Source organism: Ursus maritimus, unplaced genomic scaffold (assembly GCF_017311325.1).
Source record: "Ursus maritimus isolate PB19 unplaced genomic scaffold, ASM1731132v1 scaffold_33, whole genome shotgun sequence".
In the NCBI taxonomy this organism is placed as follows: domain Eukaryota; kingdom Metazoa; phylum Chordata; class Mammalia; order Carnivora; family Ursidae; genus Ursus; species Ursus maritimus.
The window spans coordinates 22,897,106-22,919,321 of record NW_024425897.1 but is presented as its reverse complement, the minus strand read 5'-3'; the positions used below and the strand labels follow the sequence as shown (position 1 = coordinate 22,919,321).

Sequence of the window (22,216 nt, the reverse complement as noted above, 5' to 3'; positions counted from 1 at the left end):
ACCTCTGAGACAGAAAGTGGTGTGCAAGACATGGGGAAGTAAACACTGTGATAAGGTGAGGAGAGAAAGTAAAATACAGGGTCACTAAGAATCACTGAAACCCATGTTGCCACGTGAAAAAGAAAAGAAAAGGAAGAAGGAATCAGCATTTTCAAGAAGTCAGATCTGCACACACTGCTGGTTCCCATCAGCAAGCAAGCACACCATGGCAGTTTACAAACTACTGTTGATCTGAGGGGATGACCAGGAGGTTCAATTATAAAAAGTCAAATTAGAAGGTAATTTGCAAGGTTTTTTATTCCAGAAATGAAGGGAGTTTGCTGCCCTCTGGTGGGTTACAGAAGAGGAAGCTGACACCGCAGGGGGCTACCTGGGGAGCCTCCTGGTTTTCCCTATTCTTCAAGGGAGCTGCTGTGGCCCGGTGGGGGCAGGGGGGGATGTAATTTCTGTATCCAGAGCGGCAGTGCCACAATGCAAATGCAGATGGTGCAAACCCCATTCACTAAAGGTCGATGTTCTTGAAGTGGTGTTGGTCAAATCTTGACTTCAGCACCACTGTTGGTTTGTTCTGTCCAACTTTTTTTTTTTTTAATAAGCTCTGCACCCTATGTGGGGCTTGAACTCAGAACCCCAAGATCAAGAGTCGCATGCTCTACTGACTGAGCCCGTTCTTTTTTTTTTTTTTAGATTTTATTTTTTTTAAGTAACCTGTACACCCAACGTGGGGCTTGAAACTACAACTCCGAAATCAAGAGTTGTATGCTCCACTGACTAAGCTAGGCACCGCTGTCCAACTTTCTATGAGAATGTTCTAATTCCTGTCTGAGCTTTGGTTTGAGAGTTTCATAAGAAATTCAGTTGGCACTATATGTTAACTAAATTTAAATAAAAAATTAACTAACTTTACATAAAAAATTAAAAAGAAAAAAATTCAGTTGTGGTGATAAAATGGTCATATCAGCACTGAAACCTGTGTTTATTTGGGGAAAAAAATCCTAAAAGAATAAAGTCCCATCAGCACCTGCCAGAATAACTCCAGCCCACTTGCCCACAATCCAGAGGACTCCCATTTAGGACCATGGCCTAATTTGCAAAAGATGCCAAGCACAAATCAAGTTAACAATGCCTTAATCCCAAAAGATTACACTGGGAGGCCACGGCATTTCCATCACCCAGAAGTTCAGACTTCCAGCCTCTTCCAGATCCTTAAGCTTCAGGGAGAGAAGAGAAGGAAGAAATTCCCACCAGACCCACGTCCAGGGCAAGGGAAGATGTTTTCCTATTACCATTCCCCAGGGACAGTCATCTTTGCAAAGGAATAATGTTGCAGCTGGAAGAAAAAAAGAAAAGGAACGACGTAAGTTTGGTGGCTCCATTCAGAAGACCAGAGAGCGAGCCCTCTGAGTGTTTCACCTGCGTTAATTCTTTTAAAGCAAATGCCCAGTTCATGAAAGAACCAGAGTGACCAGGGCTCCCTCTGCCTCCGTACCTGCAATCTCATTCCCGCTGCATGTGCTTATCAGGAGCTTCTACAGGCAATCTGGGGAATACCCTCATTTCCCCGTGGCCCCCCCCCACCACCTCCTCCCCGGAGCTTTAGGGCTGACACACACTCAAGTAACAACTCACAGGGCGCTGTCAGTGAGCAGAAATGATACTTTACCCCAGCAGTCCTTTTCCTGCCCAGCGGGCTGGGACAAGTCTAAGCTGGTGTTTCTCCCCTCTGCGGATCACTGTCACATTCAGGGGTTTCTGAAAGGAAAATAAGCTTGTTTTACATTTTATAGTCAACCTGTTTACTATACAAAGAGATTCAGACTAAGATGCTAAGATACTGACTTTTGCACATCAGAGTGGTAAGGATGCTTTTATTAAGCAGAGTCCTGCAGTTGTCAAGAGTGTGGGAGACATGACACTCTTGGGGCAGCCAACGGGCCGCAAATCGGTAGCGTCTTCCTGGACAAACACGTCTCCCCACCAAAAAAATCTTTAAAAAGTCGCACACGAGATAAATTTTGCAGGAGTACAAGATGATACATGAACAAAGTGTTCCTTCTAGAACTGTTTATAAATTCAAAACCTGAAAACACCCAAAATATCCCTCAATAAGGTATTATTCAAATACAGCATAGTGAATGAAGCAGTTTAAGTAAAAACAAAAAGAGCAAAGTATGCACCCATTTGAATATATGTTTTTGTGTTTTTTATTTTTTATTTATTTTTTAAATTCTTTTTTAAGTAGGCTCCAAGAGTCAGATGCCTAACCAACTGTGCCACCCAGAAGCCCCCACATAATCCTGAAATTAAACCTCTTGGTATACACCCCAAGAACTGAAAGCAGGGACTCGAATAGATATTTGTATACCCCTGTTCATAGCAGCATTATTCGTAACAGTCAAAAGATGGGAGCCAACCAAGTGTCCGTCAGTGGACAAACAAAATGTGGGCTATTCACACAAAGGAATATTATTCAGTCTTAAAGAGGAAGGAAATTCAGACACACACGGCAATATGGATGGACCACGAAGACATTATGCTAAGTGAAATCCACCAGCGGCAAAAGGAGAAATACTGTCTGATTCCACTGATAGGTGCAAATTCCACTGAGAGCACACTCACAGAGACAGAAAACAGATTAGTGATCACCAGAGGCTTGGGGAGAGGAAAATGGGAAGTTAGTGTTTAAAGGCACAGAGTTTCAGTTTGGAAGGCTGATAAAGTTCTGCAGGTGGATGGAGGAGATGGTTACAGAGCATTATGAATGTACTTAACGCCAGAGAACTGCACCTTGGAAATGGTTAAAGTCTTCAATTTTATGTTATGTATATTCTACCACAACTCTTTAAATTATGGCAGATCTATTAATGTAATCTCGGAATCTGACAAAATAAAGCATGAAGGAAAAACCAGAAAGATGTCACTTGCAATAAGACTGCCAATAGCACAGGTGAGAGGGTCGAGAAGCAAGCCCTCCCATGCACTGCTCGAGAAAACGCGAGCTGTTCGGAGGACACCTTGACAACATCCATCAAATCTGTAAATGTGCATTTGCGTGCCTCTGACCCAGTCAGTCCACTTCCAGAAATCTCTGACAGAAACCCTCACACAAGAATATTCACTACCCCCTTGTTGGTGACGGCCAAACATCGGGTACAACCTAAATGTCTGGTATGGAGGGCTGGTTACATGAAAGATGGCAGACCAAGCAATGGAATATGGTGAAGACAGACATGTGCCCACATGGAAATCCCCTCAAAAGGGGGGGGGGGATCCGGAACACTATGTATAGTAGGTCTTGGTTGTCTTCTTATTCAAAAAGCAATTATAGACATATTCATCCACACTTAGGAAATGTGTGAGAGATACTCTGATGTGCTTCTGGTCCTAGAAATCATACCCCTAGACAAGCTAGAAACACAGAGGTCATCCTTGACATGAGCTGGGCGTCATATTAAAGCCCATATACTTACATCCTAAAGGTCTCTCTAATTTACCCACTTCCTTTCACCTCCAGCCCATTCACCAAAGCCACCATCACCCCTTGACCAGGCTGCTAAAATTGTCAGCCCTCCTATCAGCTCTCTACCTCTACCTAGCATCTGGAGAAATCTTTCCAAGACACAAAGCTGCTGACATTTGTTACCTTCAGTTTGGAAGTGTGCATGGCTCTCTACCGGTCCTCATGAAAAAAGAACAAAATCTTGATAGGACCACAAGGCCTCATACAGTCTGGCCCCTGCCAACTTCCCAGATCGACCTCCTCCCTCCCTATACCTCCCTCCTTGCTCTGGGCTCCAAATGTCTTCTCTGGCCCTTCCACCTCAGGGACATGACCCTGCTGGAAGGGGGTCTCGCCATCTCCCTACCAGTCTCTGGCCTTGATCAACTTCTTTTTTAAGATTTTATCTTTTTAAGTAATCTCCACACCCAATGTGGGGCTCGAACTCACAACCCCGAGATCAAGAGTCACATGTTCCACCGACTGAGCCAGCCAGGCAACCCCAGGCTTTGATCAACTTTAACATTCAGAGGTCACATCCTCAGGAAGGTTATCCTAACCCCCATATCATTGTTCTCCTAGCCTCCTCGAACTTTTCCTTCATGACACTCATGAAAGTGTATAACTACATTTGATTAATGCTCGTCTCCCCCACCAAAGTGTTGCCGAGGCAAGGACCTTCTGCTTCTCTGTGTTGTTCCTGCTCTAGGGCCTGCACCTTATCCAGCACTTAAACGGAGCAGGGAAGGGACTTAGGAGGGAGAGACCCAGGACTTTTGTTCTTTCTTCAAAAACGTTTGCCCTATCTGATGCTTTTACACTAAAAATGCATTATTTTTATTTATTTATGTGAGATACAATTCACATACAATAAAATCCATTTTAAAGTATACAATTCAGTGGGTTTTATATTCAGACACTTGCACAACCATGACCACTACCTGAACAACATTTTTATCCCCCAAAAGGACCGCTGTACCCATTAGCAGTCACTCCCATTCCATCCTCCACTCAGCCCAGGGTGACCACCAACCTGCTTCCTGTCTCCGTGGATCTGCCTGTTCTGGACACTTCGCGTAAACAGAATTCTTAGGGCACCTGGGTGGCTCCGTCGGTTGAGTGTCTGCCTTCGGCTCAGGTCACGATCCCAGGGTCCTGGGATCAAGTCCCGCATTGGGCTCCCTACTCATCGGGGAGTCTGCTTCTCCCTCTACCACCTCCCTACTGCTCGTGATCTCTCTCACTCTCTCTCTCCCTCTCAAATAAAATCTTTTAAAAAAATAAAAATAAAACAAAATAAAATAAAACACTCAGCCCTTTGTATCTGGCTTCTTTTGCTTAGCACAAATCCTTTCAAGGTTCATCCATGTTATAGCATGTCAGTACTCCATTCCTTTCTACAGCTCAATGCAACATGTGTTGTTTATAATAAAGATGACTTTTTTTAAGATTTTTTTTCCCCTTGAAAGAAAATACATGCATTTCATACAGAAACTGAGCTTTGGGAAGTTACCAAAAGAAAGAGAGATTTCTCTACAAGAGTATTAATTTCCAGGTTTCCATAAAATTGGAAACTACCTAAATGTCTAACAACAGAATGTGGTGGGTTGGGTTTTGTTTTTTTTTTTTAATCATTTTTCTAAAGTCACAAAGTGGACCTTTGATTCTCAAGTTGGCCTCTGGTTCCAGAAGGATCCAGCACCCTGAGGGGGTGAGGTCTCCCCACCCCAGCAGCTCAGCTTTTTTCTGTTTGATATACTGGAATTCCCCAAGAAATTTCACCTGAGAAAAAGTGCTGTTGCTTAAAAACGTTCAATAACTACTTTTGTAAAGAAGGATTCATAGTGTTATTGACGACAGTCGCCATGTCGTACATGACAGCTCGTAATAACGCTGTATTTACCTATTTGAAAGTTGCTAAGAGAATAAACCTTAAAAGTTCTCATCACAAGAAAAAAAACTGTAACTATGGTGACGGATGTTAACTAGACTTATCGTGATAATAATTTTGTAACGTACACAGATACTGAATCATTATGTTGTACACTTGTAAATAACATGTCAATTATACCTTAGTAAGAAAAAAAAAAGAATTTTACAGATCTATGAAGAGCTTAAGAATATATTTAACTAGAAAAGACAGACTAAAAACCAGTAGCTACTACCGCCAATCACCAAAAACTGGAAACAACCTAAATGTACGTGGGTAAACCATCTGGCATTCATCTATGGAGCGGACCAGTACCGAGCAGTCGAAAGGAGTGAACTACACACACAACAATGTGGAAGAATTTCAGACGTACGATGCGAAGTGCAAGAAGCCGGATTTAAAAGGCCATGCATACTGTGCAGTTCCATTTATAGGACATTCTTGAAAAGGTGAAACTGTAGGGACGGAGCACAGATTGGTGGATGTAGACGGTGGGGGCTGGGGGAGGGCTTAGCCACAAAAGGCTGTGAGGCCATTTTGGGGAGGATGATGGAATTGCTCTGTATCTTCCTTACAGTGGCAGTTACCAGACTATGTACCTGTGTCAAAATTCCCAGTACTGTACACTGAAAAGGGTAAATTTTGCTGTAGGTAAATTACACCTTAATAAAAATAGCCAGTAGCTCTCTATATGCTGGTATATGAACAGACTGACCCCAGAAGGACACACAGCTGCAAAGTGGCTACCGCTGGAGGAGAGATTTTTCATTACATGTTCTTTGATTCGGTCTTAAACATGTGTATGTATTACCTCTTGTGGAAATAGAGACATATTTACAAAACAAACCAGCAACGAGCCCAGGCAACTGCAAAGTTTAGAAGTGTGTGTAGCAAGGTGTACACAAGAAACATGAGACAACCGTCACACTAGGAAAGTCTGGGGAAAAGGAGTGAAAAAGCAAGAGAGACTCTGGGTAAACATAACAAACCTACACCTAGAACCCTCACTAACATGATGACAGGACAGCCACGGGGTAACAAAGGAACAACGGCACAGGACAAATAAATCACAGGGAAGGAGACTGCAAAGATGAGAGAAGGCATCAAAATGAAAAGCCAACAGAAACTGGACAAGTGGTAACTGAGCACGTAGAGAAAACAGAAACCGTGTGTGGTGGTTCTAGAAAATGCCCATAAATTCTTTGATATTCCTTCAAGAGGCAAAGCCTAATTCCCCTGCCCCTGAGTATGGGCTGGACGTGGTGAGTTGCTTCTAATGAACAGAATGATGTGGAAATGATAATGTGCATCTTCAGAGACTGGGTCAAAGGCACCTCGGCTGCCTCCCCTCTGCTCTCGCTGGAACCACTCGCTCTGGGGGAAGCGGCTGCCATGTTGGCAGGGCACTCCAGCAGCACCACGGAGGGGCCCGAGCGGCGAGGAACAGATGTGCCATCAGCCATGTGAGTGAGGCATCTTGGAAACAGATTTTTTAACCTCGGTCAAGCCCTCAGATGACCACAGATGCTGCCAACATCGTGACTACAAGCTCATGAGACCGTAAGCCAGAACCACCCAGCTAAAACACTCCTGGATGTCCAATCCTCAGAAACCGTGAGAGAGAATAAATTTAAGCTGCTACGTTTACAGTGGGTTTTTTTTTTTTAACTCACCAATAAACAACTAATACACCCTTTATGGCAACAGGTTAAAAAGAAGCTGACAAAGAACAAATGGATTGTTCCAGGGAACCCCAGAAAGGTTCAGAACAAACAGACTAATGAGAAGAAAGAATCCCACTTACAGGAATCTGATATGTAACAGACGTGGCAATATAAATGAGTGGGTAAAGTATTAACTATTCGCTAATGGTACTGGGACAATTAATATCCATCCAGGGGAGAAAAAAGTTTGGTACCCTACCTCACACCATTCACAAAATTAATTCCAAATATATATACTAAGTTGTTGTATACAACAAATGTCCACACAATATCTTGTATATGAAAGTTCACACAAGTATTATTCACAATAGCCAAAAAGTGGAACCAAACCCAATACTCATCAACTGCTGAATGGATAAATAAAATGGATAAGAAGGAACGTATAGCCACACAACAGGATATTACTCAGCCGTAAAAAGGAACGAAGTACTGACACCTCTACAACATGGATGAACCTTGAAACTGTGATGCTAAGCAAAGGAAGTTAATCACAAAACATCACGTCTTGTATGATCCCATTTATATGAAATGTCCAGAAGAAGCAGATCCATAGAGACAGAAAGTAGTTTAGTGCTTTAGGGGTTAGTGGGTAGGAGGAAGGGAGAGTGACTGCTAATGGGTATGGAATTGCTTTCTTAGGTGATGAAAATGTTCTAAAATTGATTGTGGTGATGGATGCCCAGCTCTATGAATATACTAACAACCACTGAGCTATCCAGGGTTTTTTTTTTAAAGATTTTATGTTATTTTTTTTTTTTTTAAGATTTTATTTATTTGTCAGAGAGAATGAGAGCACAAGCAGCGGGAACAGCAGGCAAACCTCCCGCTGAGCAAGGAGCCCAATGCAGGACTCAATCCCAGGGCCCTGGGATCATGACCTGAGCTAAAGGCAGACACTTAACTAACTGAGCCACCCAGGTGTCCCTAAAGACTTTTCTTTTTTTAAGTCCTCTCTACACGCAACGTGGAGCTCAAACTCACAACCCCGAGATCAAGAGTCACATGCTCCACCGACTGAGCCAGCCAGCTGCCCCGAGCTACGCACTTGAAATGGGGGAACTGTGTGGTATGTGAATTACACCTCGTAACTGTTATAAAAAGTAATAAAAGATTGGGGCACCTGGCTGGCTCCGTCAGTTAAGCAGCCGACTCTTGATTTTGGCTCAAGTTATGATGTCAGGGTCGTGAGATTGAGCCCCGCGCTGGGCTCCACACTGGGCATGGAGCCTGCCAAAGATTCTCTCTCTCCCCCTCCCTTTGCCCCTCCCCCTGCCTCTCTCTCTCTGTCTCCCTCTCTAAAAAAATAAAAATAAATAAGAGATCAATTCCAGATTAAAGAAAAACTAAAAATAAATCAATAAAAGTCTGAGAACTCCTTTAAGCAGATACAATATGCAAAAGCCATAAAGCAAACTGACGAATTTGTCAAAATCAGAATTTGGACTTCCACGCAACTACGGACTTGCTGGAGGTGTCGTGTAGAAATGAAGGCCTGACCTCGGCCGGGGCTCAGGCTCAAGTCAACTATGTTTCAGCCCAATGCCTGCCTTCCAGCGAGTCCCACGTGATGAGCAGCGCAGCCAAGCAGTTGAGCGGACACGAGACAAACCAAGAATCGTGGGTTAAACCGAACATTTCATTTGGGAATGAAAAACTTTCGTAGATAATTTCTATGGACTTGGAGTCCCACATTTCTCCGGCACAGTGTGGATCTTTGCCAAGATAACCTTTGTTAAAGTTACATTACTGAGCCATGAGCTGACGCGATCAGGTGGAAATGCTATTTAAAGGTGTACTATTCCAGAAACTGGAAGACTGCAGCCAATTTTGAATCCCAACCCTTATATTTTCAAGGACTGAAACTGTCAAACTGCACAGGAATCACGTTCTAACGTACTCCTGCTTGAACAGTGCTTTGCTGCCGTGTACTGGCCCATATTTCCTTAAACTCTCAGATATGGTTTTGGAAGGGAAGACCTTGTGACGCGAACAAATTTAACAAAATGGTCATCTAAGTAACTTAAAAAACAAAACAAAACACTTCCAAGTAATCAAAGTCACCATAAACTAAGTTAAAAGACAAGGAGCTAATCAGGAGAAGCATATATAGCATGAAAACAGGCAAAGGTTTTATATGTGGAATATGTTAAAAAATTCCTACAAATCAATTTTTTAAAAGGACAAATAACCCCAACAGGAAAAAAGATGAGAAAAAATATAAACAGACAATCCATAGAAATGAAAATATGAACATTAACACACATATAAAATAAAGATACTCGACCTCATTGGTAATCAGGAAAATACAAATTAAGATGTCGTTTTCACGAAAATGTTCAAAGATCAGTAATACAGAGTATGACTGATGATATGACACACTCCCATACTGTTGGTCAGGTACAAATTAGTGAAGATTTTTCGGATTACCTATTATAAGTGTGTACGATACACTGAGAGCCTGTAATTCTACTTTCTGGTATTTACATCGAGAAGTAGTACGTGAACAAGAATACACGACTGTTCGTGCCAGTATAAAACCAAAAATAACCAAAACGTCCTGATAAGGCCGGGGATGGACAAACTGGGTCCATTCCTACAATAGAGTGCTATGCAGCAGTACAAAAGAATAAGCCATGTGAAAATGCAAAGATCTCCAAGAAAAGCTGTTGAATGAAAGCAGGGACAGGAAGTAGGGAAGGGGTATTTATATAGGGTGCCTGCAAAGGCCTCCCCCAGGTGTCATTCGTACAAGATGAGGGACGGACGTAAGGGAGAGAAAGCTTTCCAGGCAGAGAGAACAGCAAGTGCAAAGGCCCTGTGCCTGAGCAACAGCTCTCTGAAGGCAGCAAAGACCCCGGCGATGATTCCTGGCCTTGGGCAATTCTAGGGTTACTGACCAGATGTGACCTTCAACTCACCCCCTCACTGTGCTGCACCACACTGCCAATGTTATGCAGAGACTGGAAGTTTTGGGTGTTCACAGATCCAAACTCCACAATCTCGTCATCCACTTGCAGACCCTAAAGAGAGAAGAGAAAATAGAAAACCAGAGTAGAGGTTAAACGTAGCATCTGGGATGCTTTACTTCCATGTCCAATTTAACGTCCAGGCCAAGAGCTTGTTTTCTACCGGGAAGAGTGGCAGGCGCAAAGCAAAGAGGTCAGGGACTTAGTGACCACACACGGGAGGCGGCGGTGGATAACTGGGCCACCTCGTCCTGGGGATTCCTTCTAGGACAGATCTAGTAAAAGGGGGCCAGATCTGCCCAATGTCTGATAAAAGCTGATGGTGGTACAGGCCGTAAAGAATGCGGGGAAAAGCCAAATGCTGTCTTGTGGGTTCAGGGGCGAGAAGAGGCAGGCCAATCTGGGCCTATTTTGTTCAGGGGTCAGAATTTAGACAAGTTTTCCCTAGAGGTCCCTGGACAAGCAGCCACAGGCACAAGGCTGACCAAGGACTAGTGTGACCCTTTCATTCTAAGAACACAGATCATGATTCATTCATTCCTTCAACAGATACTTTTCGTGGGCCAACTACAGCCCTGTGCTGGATGCTGTGGAGAGGGTAGCGAGTCAAACGAAGCTCATGTGTAACTTCCCACCTTGTGATCCTACCGACAGTTGGCAGGACCTGGATTCAGGACCCAGTTCCGTAGCTGAGTAGCTATGTGTTCTGGCACCAGTTACTTCAGGACTTAGAGGCTTTTTTCATGGGTAAAATGGGGTTCAGATCAGTGCCAACCCCAGCAGGTGGCTATGGGATTAAATATTAACTACACAGCCACATAAAAACTTGACCATGGTGTTCAGAGTCGCATTATTCGTAATAGCCGAAAGACAGAAACCAAATGCTCATGAACTGATGAATGGATAAAATCGACGGGCTATCTCCGTGCACGGAATATTACTCAGCCACAGAAAGGAAAGAGATGGAGACGCAGGTTCTGTCACAGATGAACCCCGAACACATGACACTAAATGGGAAAAGCCAGTCATAAAGGGTCATATATGATTCCATTTAGATGAAGTATCCAAAATAGGCAAATTCATAGACAGAAAGCAGACTGGTGGTTGCAGGCGGATGGGGGGAGACAGGACTGGGGGGTGATGGCTAATCACAGGGTTTCTTTTCAGAATAATGAAAACGTTCTAAAATTCCTTGCAGTGACGGATGCACAGCTCTGTGAATACACTAAAAGCCACGGAATTGTATACTTCAAATGGGTAAATTTTATGGTGTGTAAACTGTTTCTCAATAAAACCATTTAAAACTTGTAAAAATATGCCAGGTAAGAGCTAGAACTCACTTGGCAGGACAGCTGGTGCAGAGCAAGGACTCAGTGAATGGCAGCTACTGTTGTCCTTCTCATGTCTACTACTCCGTGCCCGGCCGAAATAAGCCCAAGAAGAGATCCTCTTTCCCTCTCTCGGAATATTTCTCACCTTCTACCTGTGTCTCGGGCCCCTCCCTGAGTAGGTTAGTGGCAGCAGGGGCTGACTCCTCTCCAAAACCCTGGCCCCGGCACAGGGCTGGCCCCCAGGGCTCGGTCAGTGTGTGCTAAGTAAGTAGGTGAAGTCCAGCCGCAGCATGGACAGACGGCGGGTCTGTCTGTCCACGGTCTCCCTCCCCCACCCCCGCACCCCCAGCCTGAGGCTACCTGAGGCGCAGCAACCCCTGGGGGTGGACTTAGGTGGTGGGGTTCTGGCTTACCGCGATACTGGCGGGGGAGCCGGGGCTGATGCTGTTCACTTTGGCAAAGGCCTGAGGGGGGCTGAGGCCCTCGCTTTGGCCCAGGTTGCGGCTCGTGGCCTCTTTGTGGGCCTCAGCCGTGTCGCGGGCCTGCTTCTCCTTGTCGCGAGCGTGCAGCTGGTGCAGGGCCTCTTCCACCTGCTTCATGACCGCCTTGTGATCGTTCTGCAAGCCTGGGAGGAGGACACCCCATCAGGGGACGAGGAAGACAGCTGAGGACACCAGACTCCCACATCCACTCACTGAACAGTTAACAAGCCCTTACTCCCGGCCAGACACTGGACTAGGGGCTGAGGACAAACCTGTGGCCAAGACAGGAGGCCACCCTCGTGATGCTCACAGTCCGACAAGGGAAGCCACCCAGGAACAAGTCATTATCGTAACAATGATGACTGTTGCTGAGGGCGAGCCAGCTAGGACCCGACCTTGCCAGTCTAGATCAGGGAAGACTTCCCAAAGGCAGCGCTGTTTCAACAGACTTGAAAGGTGAGGAGAAGCAAAAAAATAGCCCCACTGAATCCATAGCCACAACCTCAAATGCATACACGGGGCAAGTGTGGTGGCCACGCAAATGAGTGACATGAGCTGGGTGTAAGAAGGACGTCACTTGTCTCCTAATGACCCTGGAAGGGAAAATGAAGCCTAAGTCCACCAATACATGGCAGGTGATGTTCGGTCTGGGAGAAGTAATAGCAGAAAAGCTGGAGATTAGAAATTTGGGGGTAAAATCGTCTTTTTCAGTACTGCTGGCTAATTCAAATGTGGTGAACTGGGGCGCCTGGCTGGCTCAGTTGGAAGAGCATGCAACCCTCGATCTCTGGGGTTGTGAGTTCGAGCCCCACGTTGCATGCAGAGCTTACTTAAAAAAACAAAAACAAAACAAAAAAACAACTTCTGAAAATAATTTTGCAAAAGAAGATCAATAAGAATTGCTCAGGGGCACCTGGATGGCTCAGTCAGTGAAGCGTCTGCCTTCGGTTCGGCTCATGATCCCAGGGTCCCGGGATCGAATCCCGTTTTGGGCTCCCTGCTCNGCAGGAAGTCTGCTTCTCCCTCTCCTTCTGCCTCTCCCCCAGCTCATGCTCTCTCTCTCTCTTGCTCACACTCTCTCAAATAAATAGGTAAAATCTTATTAAAAAAAAAAAAGAGAGAGAGAGAGAGAGAATTGCTCAACCAGATTCTTAAATATAATAAAATCATTAAGATACTGTGGTATTGGGGCACCCAGCTGGCTCAGTCAGAAGAGCATGCAACTCCTGATCTCAGGGTTGTGGGTTCAAGCCCTATGTTGGGTGCACAGATTACAAAAAAAATAAATAAATAAACTTAAAAAAAAAAAAAAAGACCGTGATGCCTGGGTGGCTCAGTTAGTTAAGTGTCTGCCTTTGGCTCAGCTCATGATCTCAGGGTCCTGGAATCGAGCCCCATGTCAGGCTCCCTGCAGGGAGCCTGTTCCTCCCTCTGCCTCTGCTTCTCCCCCTGCTTGTATTCTCTCCCTCTCTCAAATAAATAAAATCTTTTAAAAAATTAAAGAAAGTGTGATATTAGCAAAGAGGTATATCAACAGAATAATGCAAAAAACTAAGAGACCTAAATACGTCTGAAAATTTCCTATATAACACTGCTAGCATTTCAAATTAATGGAGAAAGAACAGGCCATTTAATAAATGGTGTTGGAACATCAGAGTAACCATCTGGAAAAAAATCAGTCAGTGCCCTCTCTCACACGGTAGGCTCTGCTTCTCAAATTTCCCTCAGAATCCTAAATGCCAAGGAAAGCAGGCCACATCCCACAGGAGTCTGAGGGCTTAGCCAAAAGTCCCAAATTTCCCTCCAGTCTTAACATGGTTTTTCCCTACTCTGGATCTTCCACTTGTTTCGATACAAAAACAGTATGCTTCTTTTCCCAAAACCTTCAAGGAAAAGTGATGCTCTGAGATGCTGTTCTAGGATCATATGGCAGCCCTGAGGAACATCTGGCAATTCAACAGGTATCTCATTCCTATGGTTACTTGTGCCTCCAGTGAGCAGCTCAGCCTTATACCAAAACAGGCTCTGGATTCAAACACAGAAAACAGAGGTCATGAAGTGAAAAATGTGCACAGTATATTTCCCACTGACAGGACTTTGTGGGAGAGGCTGCCGGTTGCCCACCCGTAGCAGGGGAGAATAAGGGCCCCAAACACATTCCCATGCTAGTCCCCAGAACCTGCCACTATGTTACTTTCCGTGGCAAAGGGGGCTTTACAGATGTGGTTAAGTTCAGGACACTGATTAGGGAGATCAACCTGGATTACCCAGGTGGGGGGGCCCAGTGTGATCACAAGGGTCTTCATAAGTGTAAGTGGGAGGCAGAGAGTGAGAGAAAGAGGGGGGATGGTGGGACCAAAGGTTGGGAGGTGCAGCTGCCGGCTTTGGAGACACAGGCACCTCCAGAAGCTGGGAAAAGGTAAAGAAACGGGCTCTTCCCTAGAGCCTCCAGAAGGAACAAAGCCCTCCAACACTTCGATCTTAGCCCAGGGACACCCATTTGGATATCTGATTATTGTAAGACAATAAATGTATAACATGTGAACCCATGAAGTCTGTGGGTATTTGTTACAGCAGAAACAGAAAACTAATATACTCCCCAACCGCTACTCTCAACTTGTTCCTCAATTACAGACAAATACCTGATTTTATTTAGGACAGTGACATGCCCACCACGGGGTACATTCCCCAACATGTCTTACAGCCAGAGGGGCTTAGGAGGGGAAAGCAGAAATCAATGCAACAAGGTGGAGGGGGGCCTGCAGGACAGGTCCTTCCTACCTTCTTCCTTCCCTTCCTTCCTGCTTGGCACATGGACATGGTGACCCTAACGATGGACAACATGTCCTAAGGATGGCAGAGCCTGGGATCTGAAGGCCAGCCCTGCACTGGCAACCTCCATATGTCTGTACTGAGGGATGGAACACTCCCTTGTAAGTGACCACAGTCAGGTCACCACCTTTACCAGGTGAATGTATTTCCTAACACATAACTGATTTGATTAGGATTGTAAGCGATTTGTGACTTGGGTTTCTATCATCATTTTGGAAAAGTTTCCACAGTGAAAACTTAAGTGAACTTCAGTTTTAAGTCCTTAAAAACAAAATGAAAAATGAAACCATAAATTTCGAACCCTAGAGGCCACCCCATTTCCTCAGTTCTCAGTCCCTGGATGGGGAGAGCGAGCTAATCCCATCAAGGTGGAAGAGAGGGAAGCAGAGAACATGGACTAGTGAGCTCTCACTCGTGCGCCTTCGGCCTCCCTCGCTGCAAGCCGGGGGGTCGGCCGCGCGCGCCACTCACAGACAATGTTGTGCCTTGCGGTTCGAACTTGGTACAGGTCCACGTCTGAGCGGGGGTAGCCCTCGCAGTCCACCAGCGGCTCGTTCATCCCCACACCTTTTTGCTGGAGGGAAGAAACATGCTTAAGATGTCACAGGTATGAAGTCCTCAAGACCTTTTTCCCTTTGCAGCCATCATCAAGGCGACAGGAATCAAAGCTGCCACACACTGATCACGCAGCACAGGCCACATACTTGCCCCAAATGCTCCCACAACCGCCCTCTGAGGGGGGCACTATTTTTTTATTGACTTTTAATAACACAAGTAATGCATGAATCCGTTCTCCTCCTTTGAAGTTGGAACAGTGCAGATAAAACTAAAGACTCTTTTGAGCTTCGTCCCCAAGGCCAGCCTCTTGGACTCCTCCAAGCCCTCCTTCCTGCAGCAGCTGATACCTGGCTGGTGGCCTTGGAAGCCGCAGGGGAGTGAAAACCCCAAAGAGCAACCAGCTGTGGCAAGACTTTGGTTCTTTCCGAAAGTAAAAAGGGATCTAAAAGGGGCTTCAAAGAGGTTTTCATCCCTTGAAGGACACACTGATACCAATTGCCTCTGGGGAAAGGAATTGGGTGGCTAGGGGACACGGAAAGAAGAGGGACTTTTCATTTTCTAACCTTTTGTAGACTTTTTGAATTTTGACCATGGACGTGTATTCCCTATTCAAAACAATACATTTAACATTTTAAAGTCTTTTCCTATGTAAGTCAGAGCAGGGTGCACAACGGCAATGAAACGCATCGTGTGATGGAGGACAGAGTTTCCAGTCGGTTAGACCTGAATCTGAATCTCAGTTCTGCCGTGTACATTCTGGGTGCCCTTGGTTAAGACCTTCCCTCTCCCCAAGCCTCAGCTTCCTCAATTATAAAATGGGAATAATGGCACTCGCCTCCCTTCCCACCTGTCGTGAGAATGAATGAGCTGACCTGCGTAGAATGCTTAGCACAGTGCTAGGCACATTCACAGTAGGGTGAATAGTGGCCCCCAAATGATGTGTCCCAAGTCCCAACCCTCTAGAACCTGTAAATGTGAACTTATCTGGAAAAAAAGGATCTTTGAAGATGTAATTAAGGCTCTCAAGATGAGATCATCTTGGATTTAGGGTGGGCTCTCAATCCAATGACAGGTATCCTTGCAGAGAAGAGAGGGAGCTCCGCGACACAGAGAAGATGGTGTGACCAGGGGCATAGACTGGAGTTATCCAACTGCAAGCCAGGGATGGCCAGCAGCCACCAGAAACTAGGACGGAGGCACAGAACAGATTCTCCCTCAGAGCCCCCAGAAGAAACCAACCCGGCCGACATCTCATTTATTCATGGCACTGAATAATATTCTACGGTTTAGAGGTACCACAATTTATTTATCTATTCACCTACTTAAAGATATCTTGGTGGCTTCAAGTTTTGGCAATTGTGAAAAAAGCTGCTATAAACATCATGAAGGTTTTTGTGTGAACACATTTGCAACTCCTTCGGGTAAATACCATGGACCCCAACTGCTGGATGGTATGGTAAGAGAATGCTTAGCTTTGACAGAAACTACCTTACTTTTGCATTCCCACCAGCACCGAATCAGAGTTCCTCCACATCCTCACCAGCATCTGGAGTTGGAATTGTGGTGAATACTGGCCATGTTGACACCCATGCAGTAATACCTTGCAGCTGTTTTAATTTGCCTTTCTCTGATGACATATGACCTGCAGCGTCTTTCCATATGCTTATTGGCCATCTATAGATCTTCTTTGGTGAGGCGTCTGTTAAGGTCTTTGACTGATTTTTTAATCAAGTTATTTGTCTTTTTAGGATTGAGGTGGAAGAGTTCTTCATATTTTCTGCATCCCTTGCTAGATATCTGCAAATAGTCTCTGCCATTTGGCAAACTGTCTTCTCCCTCTCCTGACTGTGTCTTTTGAGACACGTGTTAAATTCTGATGAAGTCCAATTTATCTATTTTTTCTTTCGTTGCTTTGATTTTGGCACCACATCTAAGAAGGTTTTGCCTGATCCAAAATCACAAAAATTTACTCCTATGCTTTATTCTAAGAGATTTATAGTTTTAGCCCCCCCTCTTTTTAAAAACAATCACAGAGCAGGACTTCAGGCTTAAAGCTTTCAGCCAGCAATGGTAGCTAGTAAAAAGGAACGAACATATTATATCACCTTGATATGCATTTTTATCTTATATTTAAGGGGGGGAAATCCCAGTTTTTTTCATATGCTGTAGAGTTATAAAATTTTCATTTCAGATAAATTTATTTAAGTAAAAAAGTGGATCAACGTAAAGAAAAATACCAAGGAACGGCAGTACAGGAGGTATTATGGATACAGCATCCTGTCTGAGGTATAAAATAAAGTTTGGAAAACTGTTAGCATAATGCTTGAAAACACAAGTTCTGAATTCAACAGGCCTAAGATCTGAATCTCATTTTGTGACTCTAAGCAAGTAACTTCCCCTTTCTGAGCCTCAGGGTAACATACTAACTTCACAGGGTGGTTGTGTGGATTTCATGATATAACACACAAGGTAAGCCATCACAGGCATATAATCAGCACCCAGTAAAACAGTAGTACACTGGCCTCCATTTGATGCTTCCATCTTACTTCCATCACCTAAAACGCATTCCATCCACACTACATAGGATGTATTTAATTCATTTTTCCTCTGCAAATTGATTGTGGTTTTACACTAAGTGTCATAAGAAAAACTATCAGTTTTGATGCCAGATAGACCTGGGAACTAGCCCCACCACAGCTACTTCCTAGCTATGTGACCCTAGACAAGGGTTTGCCTCACCCTGGGCCTTAGTTCCCTCCCTACGCAATAATGGTAATGAGCCTACCTGTCACTCAAAGCTCGGTCTTTGGAGCAGTAGCATCAGCATCGCTGGGAATTTGCGAGAAATACAACATCTGCACCTGCACGCCCTGTCCTCATCAGAAACGGAATTTTAACAAGATCCCCAGGTGCTTGCCAAACACATGAAAGCTTAAGAAGTTCTGACGTAAAGTGGGTTAGCAAAGCACAGACCTTCTGGTACACGTTCAACAACGACTGACAATGGTGGTGATTATCACCCTGCCTCTGCAAATTTATTAGCTCTGTGGCCTGAGGCAGGTTTAAGTTAAGTAACGTCTCTGTTTCCTCATCCCTAAAATGGGGGGAATAACAGAACTCACCTCAAAGGCTGCTGCGAGGGTTAAATGAGCTAACCAACTCAAAGCAATTAAAACAGCGCCCGGCATAAGGTAAGGACTCCATAAACGCTCGCTGTAATACCAATACCTATTGCTCTTAGTTGCAAATGTTGTTTGCCTCCTGCCTGCTGCCGACAGAGGCCGCAGTTGCCGCGCTCTGGGCCTCCCAGGGAGAGCTCAAACACTGACCGCCCCGGCTCCCCAATCCTCCCACATCAGGAGGCCCCGGGCTCCCCCCACGACGGCCCGGGAGCCCTGAGCCCACACTCACGCTCTCCAGCACGTCATAATTGGCTTTGATCTGCGCCTCGATCTCCTCCTTGCGCCGTATGAGCTCCTGGACGTCGCTGACAGTCACCGCACCGGCCTGCATGGAGTCTTCGCTCTGCCTAGCTTCCCCCTCCGACATCGTGGACCTCCGCGCAGGATCCTGGACACCAGGCTTCCCGGCTTCCTGGATGCGGACGCCCGAGGAGACTGCGGCTACGGCTCCGCCCGAGGGCCAAAATTCCTCGGCCCTCAGAGAGCCCGCGTGGAAGGGAGGGGCGTGGTTTTTGTGAGGGTGGGGTCGCCGGAAACCACACCCTGCTAGAACAACTCCTCTGGTGACTGGGGAAGACCAGTATGGGGAGGAATGGGTTCCAGGTCCCTCATCAGCTAGAACAGAATGATCTCTCCCTCGATGACTCATTTGCTTTCCACATTCATTCAGCAGACATCTACTGAGTGCCTACCATATGTTTGTGCCAAAGCACTGTGCGGGGCGCTCCAGTTCAGCTCTTCACATCTATCCAGCCCTTGAGAGTTAACAAAACACATTCAGATTCCTTATCCCCCCATTTTTAAAAAAGATTTTATTTCTTTAAAATTATTTTTTTAGGGGCGCCTGGGTGGCTCAGTCGTTAAGCGTCTGCCTTAGGCTCAGGGTGTGATCCTGGAGCTCTGGGATCGAGCCTCACTTCGGGCTCTTCCGCTGGGAGCCTGCTTCTTCCTCTCCCACTCCCCCTGCTGTGTTCCCTCTCTCGCTAGCTGTCTCTCTGTCCAATAAATAAATAAAATCTTCTAAAAATAAAAAATAAATAAAATAAATAAAATTATGTTTTTAAAAAAATTTTTTTAGAGAGAAAGAGCGTGCACGTGGGAGGTGGGGAGGGGCAGAGGGAGAAGGAGAGAATCCTAAGGATGCTCCACGCCCAAAACACGGGGGCGCTCCATCTCACGACGCTGACATCGCGACCTGAGCAGATATCAACAGTCAGATGCTCAAAGGACCGAGCCACCAGGCACCCTAAGATTTTATTATCTTTAAGTAATCTCCAAACCCAAGGTGGGGTGGAACTTGCAACCACTCCCCCACCCCCCGGAGTCGCATGCTCCCCTGGCTGAGCCAGTCAGGGGCCCCTCCTTATCCCCCATTTTACAGACCCTACAAGCTTAGGTTCAAGTCTGGTTCTTGCCACTTACTGCAACGTACATGACCTTGGGTAAATTACTTCACTACTCTGAGACTGTTTCCTCATCTATAAAATGGTTGGATATTGATAGCAATATATCTCAGAGCTGTCATTTTGCCAACAGATATTTTCTGAATGTCTCCTATATGTCATACACTGTCCCAGGAGCTGAAAAGGTAAAGAATTGAGTTATGACTCAGTGCCTCTTACATATTAAGGCTTCTATAAATTTTTGCAAAAATAGTGATGATCATAATGTATCAAATGTGCCAGCCACTGTTCTAAGTGCCTTACATGTATCAATTCCACAACCTTGTGAAACCAGGATTATTATTGTCCTCATTTGACAACTGAGAAAACCCTTTCAATAACCAACTTGCCCAAACAGCAGAATGAGCTTGCACATTTTCAACCCAGCTTAACCAAATGATGAAACTTGGCATCTAAACATGTGCCCCCTAATATTTTGCACCGAAAAGGACACACCATCACCCATGTAGTATTCAAACATATTTGTCCTAAATCTAATCAAGGTAAATAAACACAGGGGCTCCTGGGTGGTGCAGTCGTTAAGCAAGCGTCTGCCTTCGGCTCAGGGCGTGATCCCAGCGTTCTGGGATCGAGCCCCACATCAGGCTCCTCCGCTGGGAGCCTGCTCTTCCTCTCCCACTCCCCCTGCTTGTGTTCCCTCTCTCGCTGGCTGTCTCTGTCAAATAAATAAATAAAATCTTAAAAAAAAAAAAGGTAAATAAACACAAATCCAAATTAAAGAGCACTCTTCAAAACAACTGGCTTGGACTCTTCGAAAAAGGTCAGCGTTGTGAAATAAATATATACAAGCTAGGCAATTGCCTAGCTTAAAGACTAAACAGACACAACAATTAAATGCAACGTGTGATCCTTGATTGAATCCCAGTTCCCCTCAAAAACAAACAAACAAGCAAACAAACAAGCAAAAAACCCTGTAAAGGACATTCTTGGGACAACTGGGGGAAATTTGAATATGGATAGTGTAGTCTTGATGGGAATGTCCTGATTTTGATACTGGTACTGTGGTTACGTAAGACAATGTCCTTAGCAAATGCACCCTGTGGTATTTAGGGGCAAGAGAGGCAACTTACTTTCATATGGTTCAGAAAAAAGTACAAATACATATTTGTAGACAAGAGAATGATAAGGTAAATGTGATAAAGTATAAATAATTGGTGATTCTGAGTGAAACATATACTAACATTCTTCTTACTATCTTTGCTACTTTTCTATAAGTTTGAAATTCTTTCAAAATAAAGGGTTACAAAAGTAATCTTTACACAGGAAAAAAAACTAGAGTTGATTACATCCGGCCTCCTATATTTTGTTCAATTATCTTTTTTACTTTTTCAAAGTATTTAATTTATTTATTTGAGCAAGAGAGAGAGCACAAGCAGGGGAAGGAGCAGAGGGAGAGGGAGAGGCAGACTCCCCATTGAGCAGTGAGCCCCACGTAGGGCTTGATCCCAGAATGCTGAGATCATGACCAGAGCCAAATGCAGACGCTTAACCAACTGAGCCACCCAGGCTCCCCTCAATTATCTTTTTTAAATAAACTAACATTTCTAACATTGACACACACACACCCCCCCCAAAAAAAAGAAAAGAGACATGATAACTAAACACAATGCATAATCCCTACTTGGCTATTTGAATTTTTTTAAAAATGAAAAGCAGCAGGGCACCTAGCTGTCTCAGTTGGAGAACCATATGACTCTTGATCTTGGGGCTGTGAGTTCCAGCCCCACTTTGGGTGCAGAGATGACTAAAAAAAAAAATTTAATTTAAAATTTTAAAAAATTAAAAGCAGCAGCTTTAAAGGACATTATTGGGACAACTGTTGAAATTTTTAATACAAACTTTATATTAGATGATAGTATTGTATCAATGTTAAATTTCCTCAGTAAGATAATGGTGATGTAATTATATAACAGAATCTCCTTATTCAAAGAGCTGAATGCGGAAGTATCTAGAGATGTAGTGTCATAATTTCTGGAACTAACTTGCAAGTGGTTTAGGAAAAAAGCTACACATACACATGCCTAAATATAAAGGTGGTGGGGGTGGGGGAATAGAGAGAAAGAGAGAGAGATTGAGGGAAAGGCAAAATGTTACAACAGGTAAGTGAAGGATATATGGAAGTTTGTGGAAACGATCTTGCAATACTTGAGGTTTGAAATGTTTCCAAATAAAAAGGGCAGAGTGAAGATTCCTACCCATGCCTCTTGTGCTGCAGGTGTGGGAAGATTTCCACTGGTCTGAAACCACAG

General features: G+C 44.7%; 1 protein-coding gene across 1 annotated transcript; it reads right to left on the bottom strand.

Annotated features, from left to right (window-relative positions):
* Positions 1 to 960: 960 nt before the first annotated feature.
* PSMD9 (proteasome 26S subunit, non-ATPase 9) lies at positions 961 to 18,991 on the bottom strand. Its single transcript, XM_040619970.1, has 6 exons — positions 18,734 to 18,991; positions 15,236 to 15,338; positions 11,864 to 12,075; positions 10,072 to 10,173; positions 1,664 to 1,752; positions 961 to 1,330 (listed from the first exon to the last, which is right to left on the bottom strand). The coding sequence occupies exons 1-6, from the start codon at positions 18,869 to 18,871 to the stop codon at positions 1,303 to 1,305; spliced, it is 672 nt and encodes a 223-aa protein (XP_040475904.1). The 5' UTR covers positions 18,872 to 18,991; the 3' UTR covers positions 961 to 1,302.
* Between the last annotated feature and the right edge of the window lie 3,225 nt (positions 18,992 to 22,216).

Excerpts from the sequence above, each read along its gene's own strand:
- PSMD9 (XM_040619970.1), bottom strand. The coding sequence starts at position 18,871 with ATGTCGGAGGGGGAAGCTAGGCAGAGCGAAGACTCCATGCAGGCCGGT. Across the intron at positions 12,076-15,235 it reads CGCAAGGCACAACATTGTCT|GCTTGCAGAACGATCACAAG; the intron begins GTGAGTGGCGCG and ends TCCTCCTCCCAG. Across the intron at positions 1,753-10,071 it reads TGGTGCAGCACAGTGAGGGG|AAACCCCTGAATGTGACAGT; the intron begins GTGAGTTGAAGG and ends TTTTCCTTTCAG.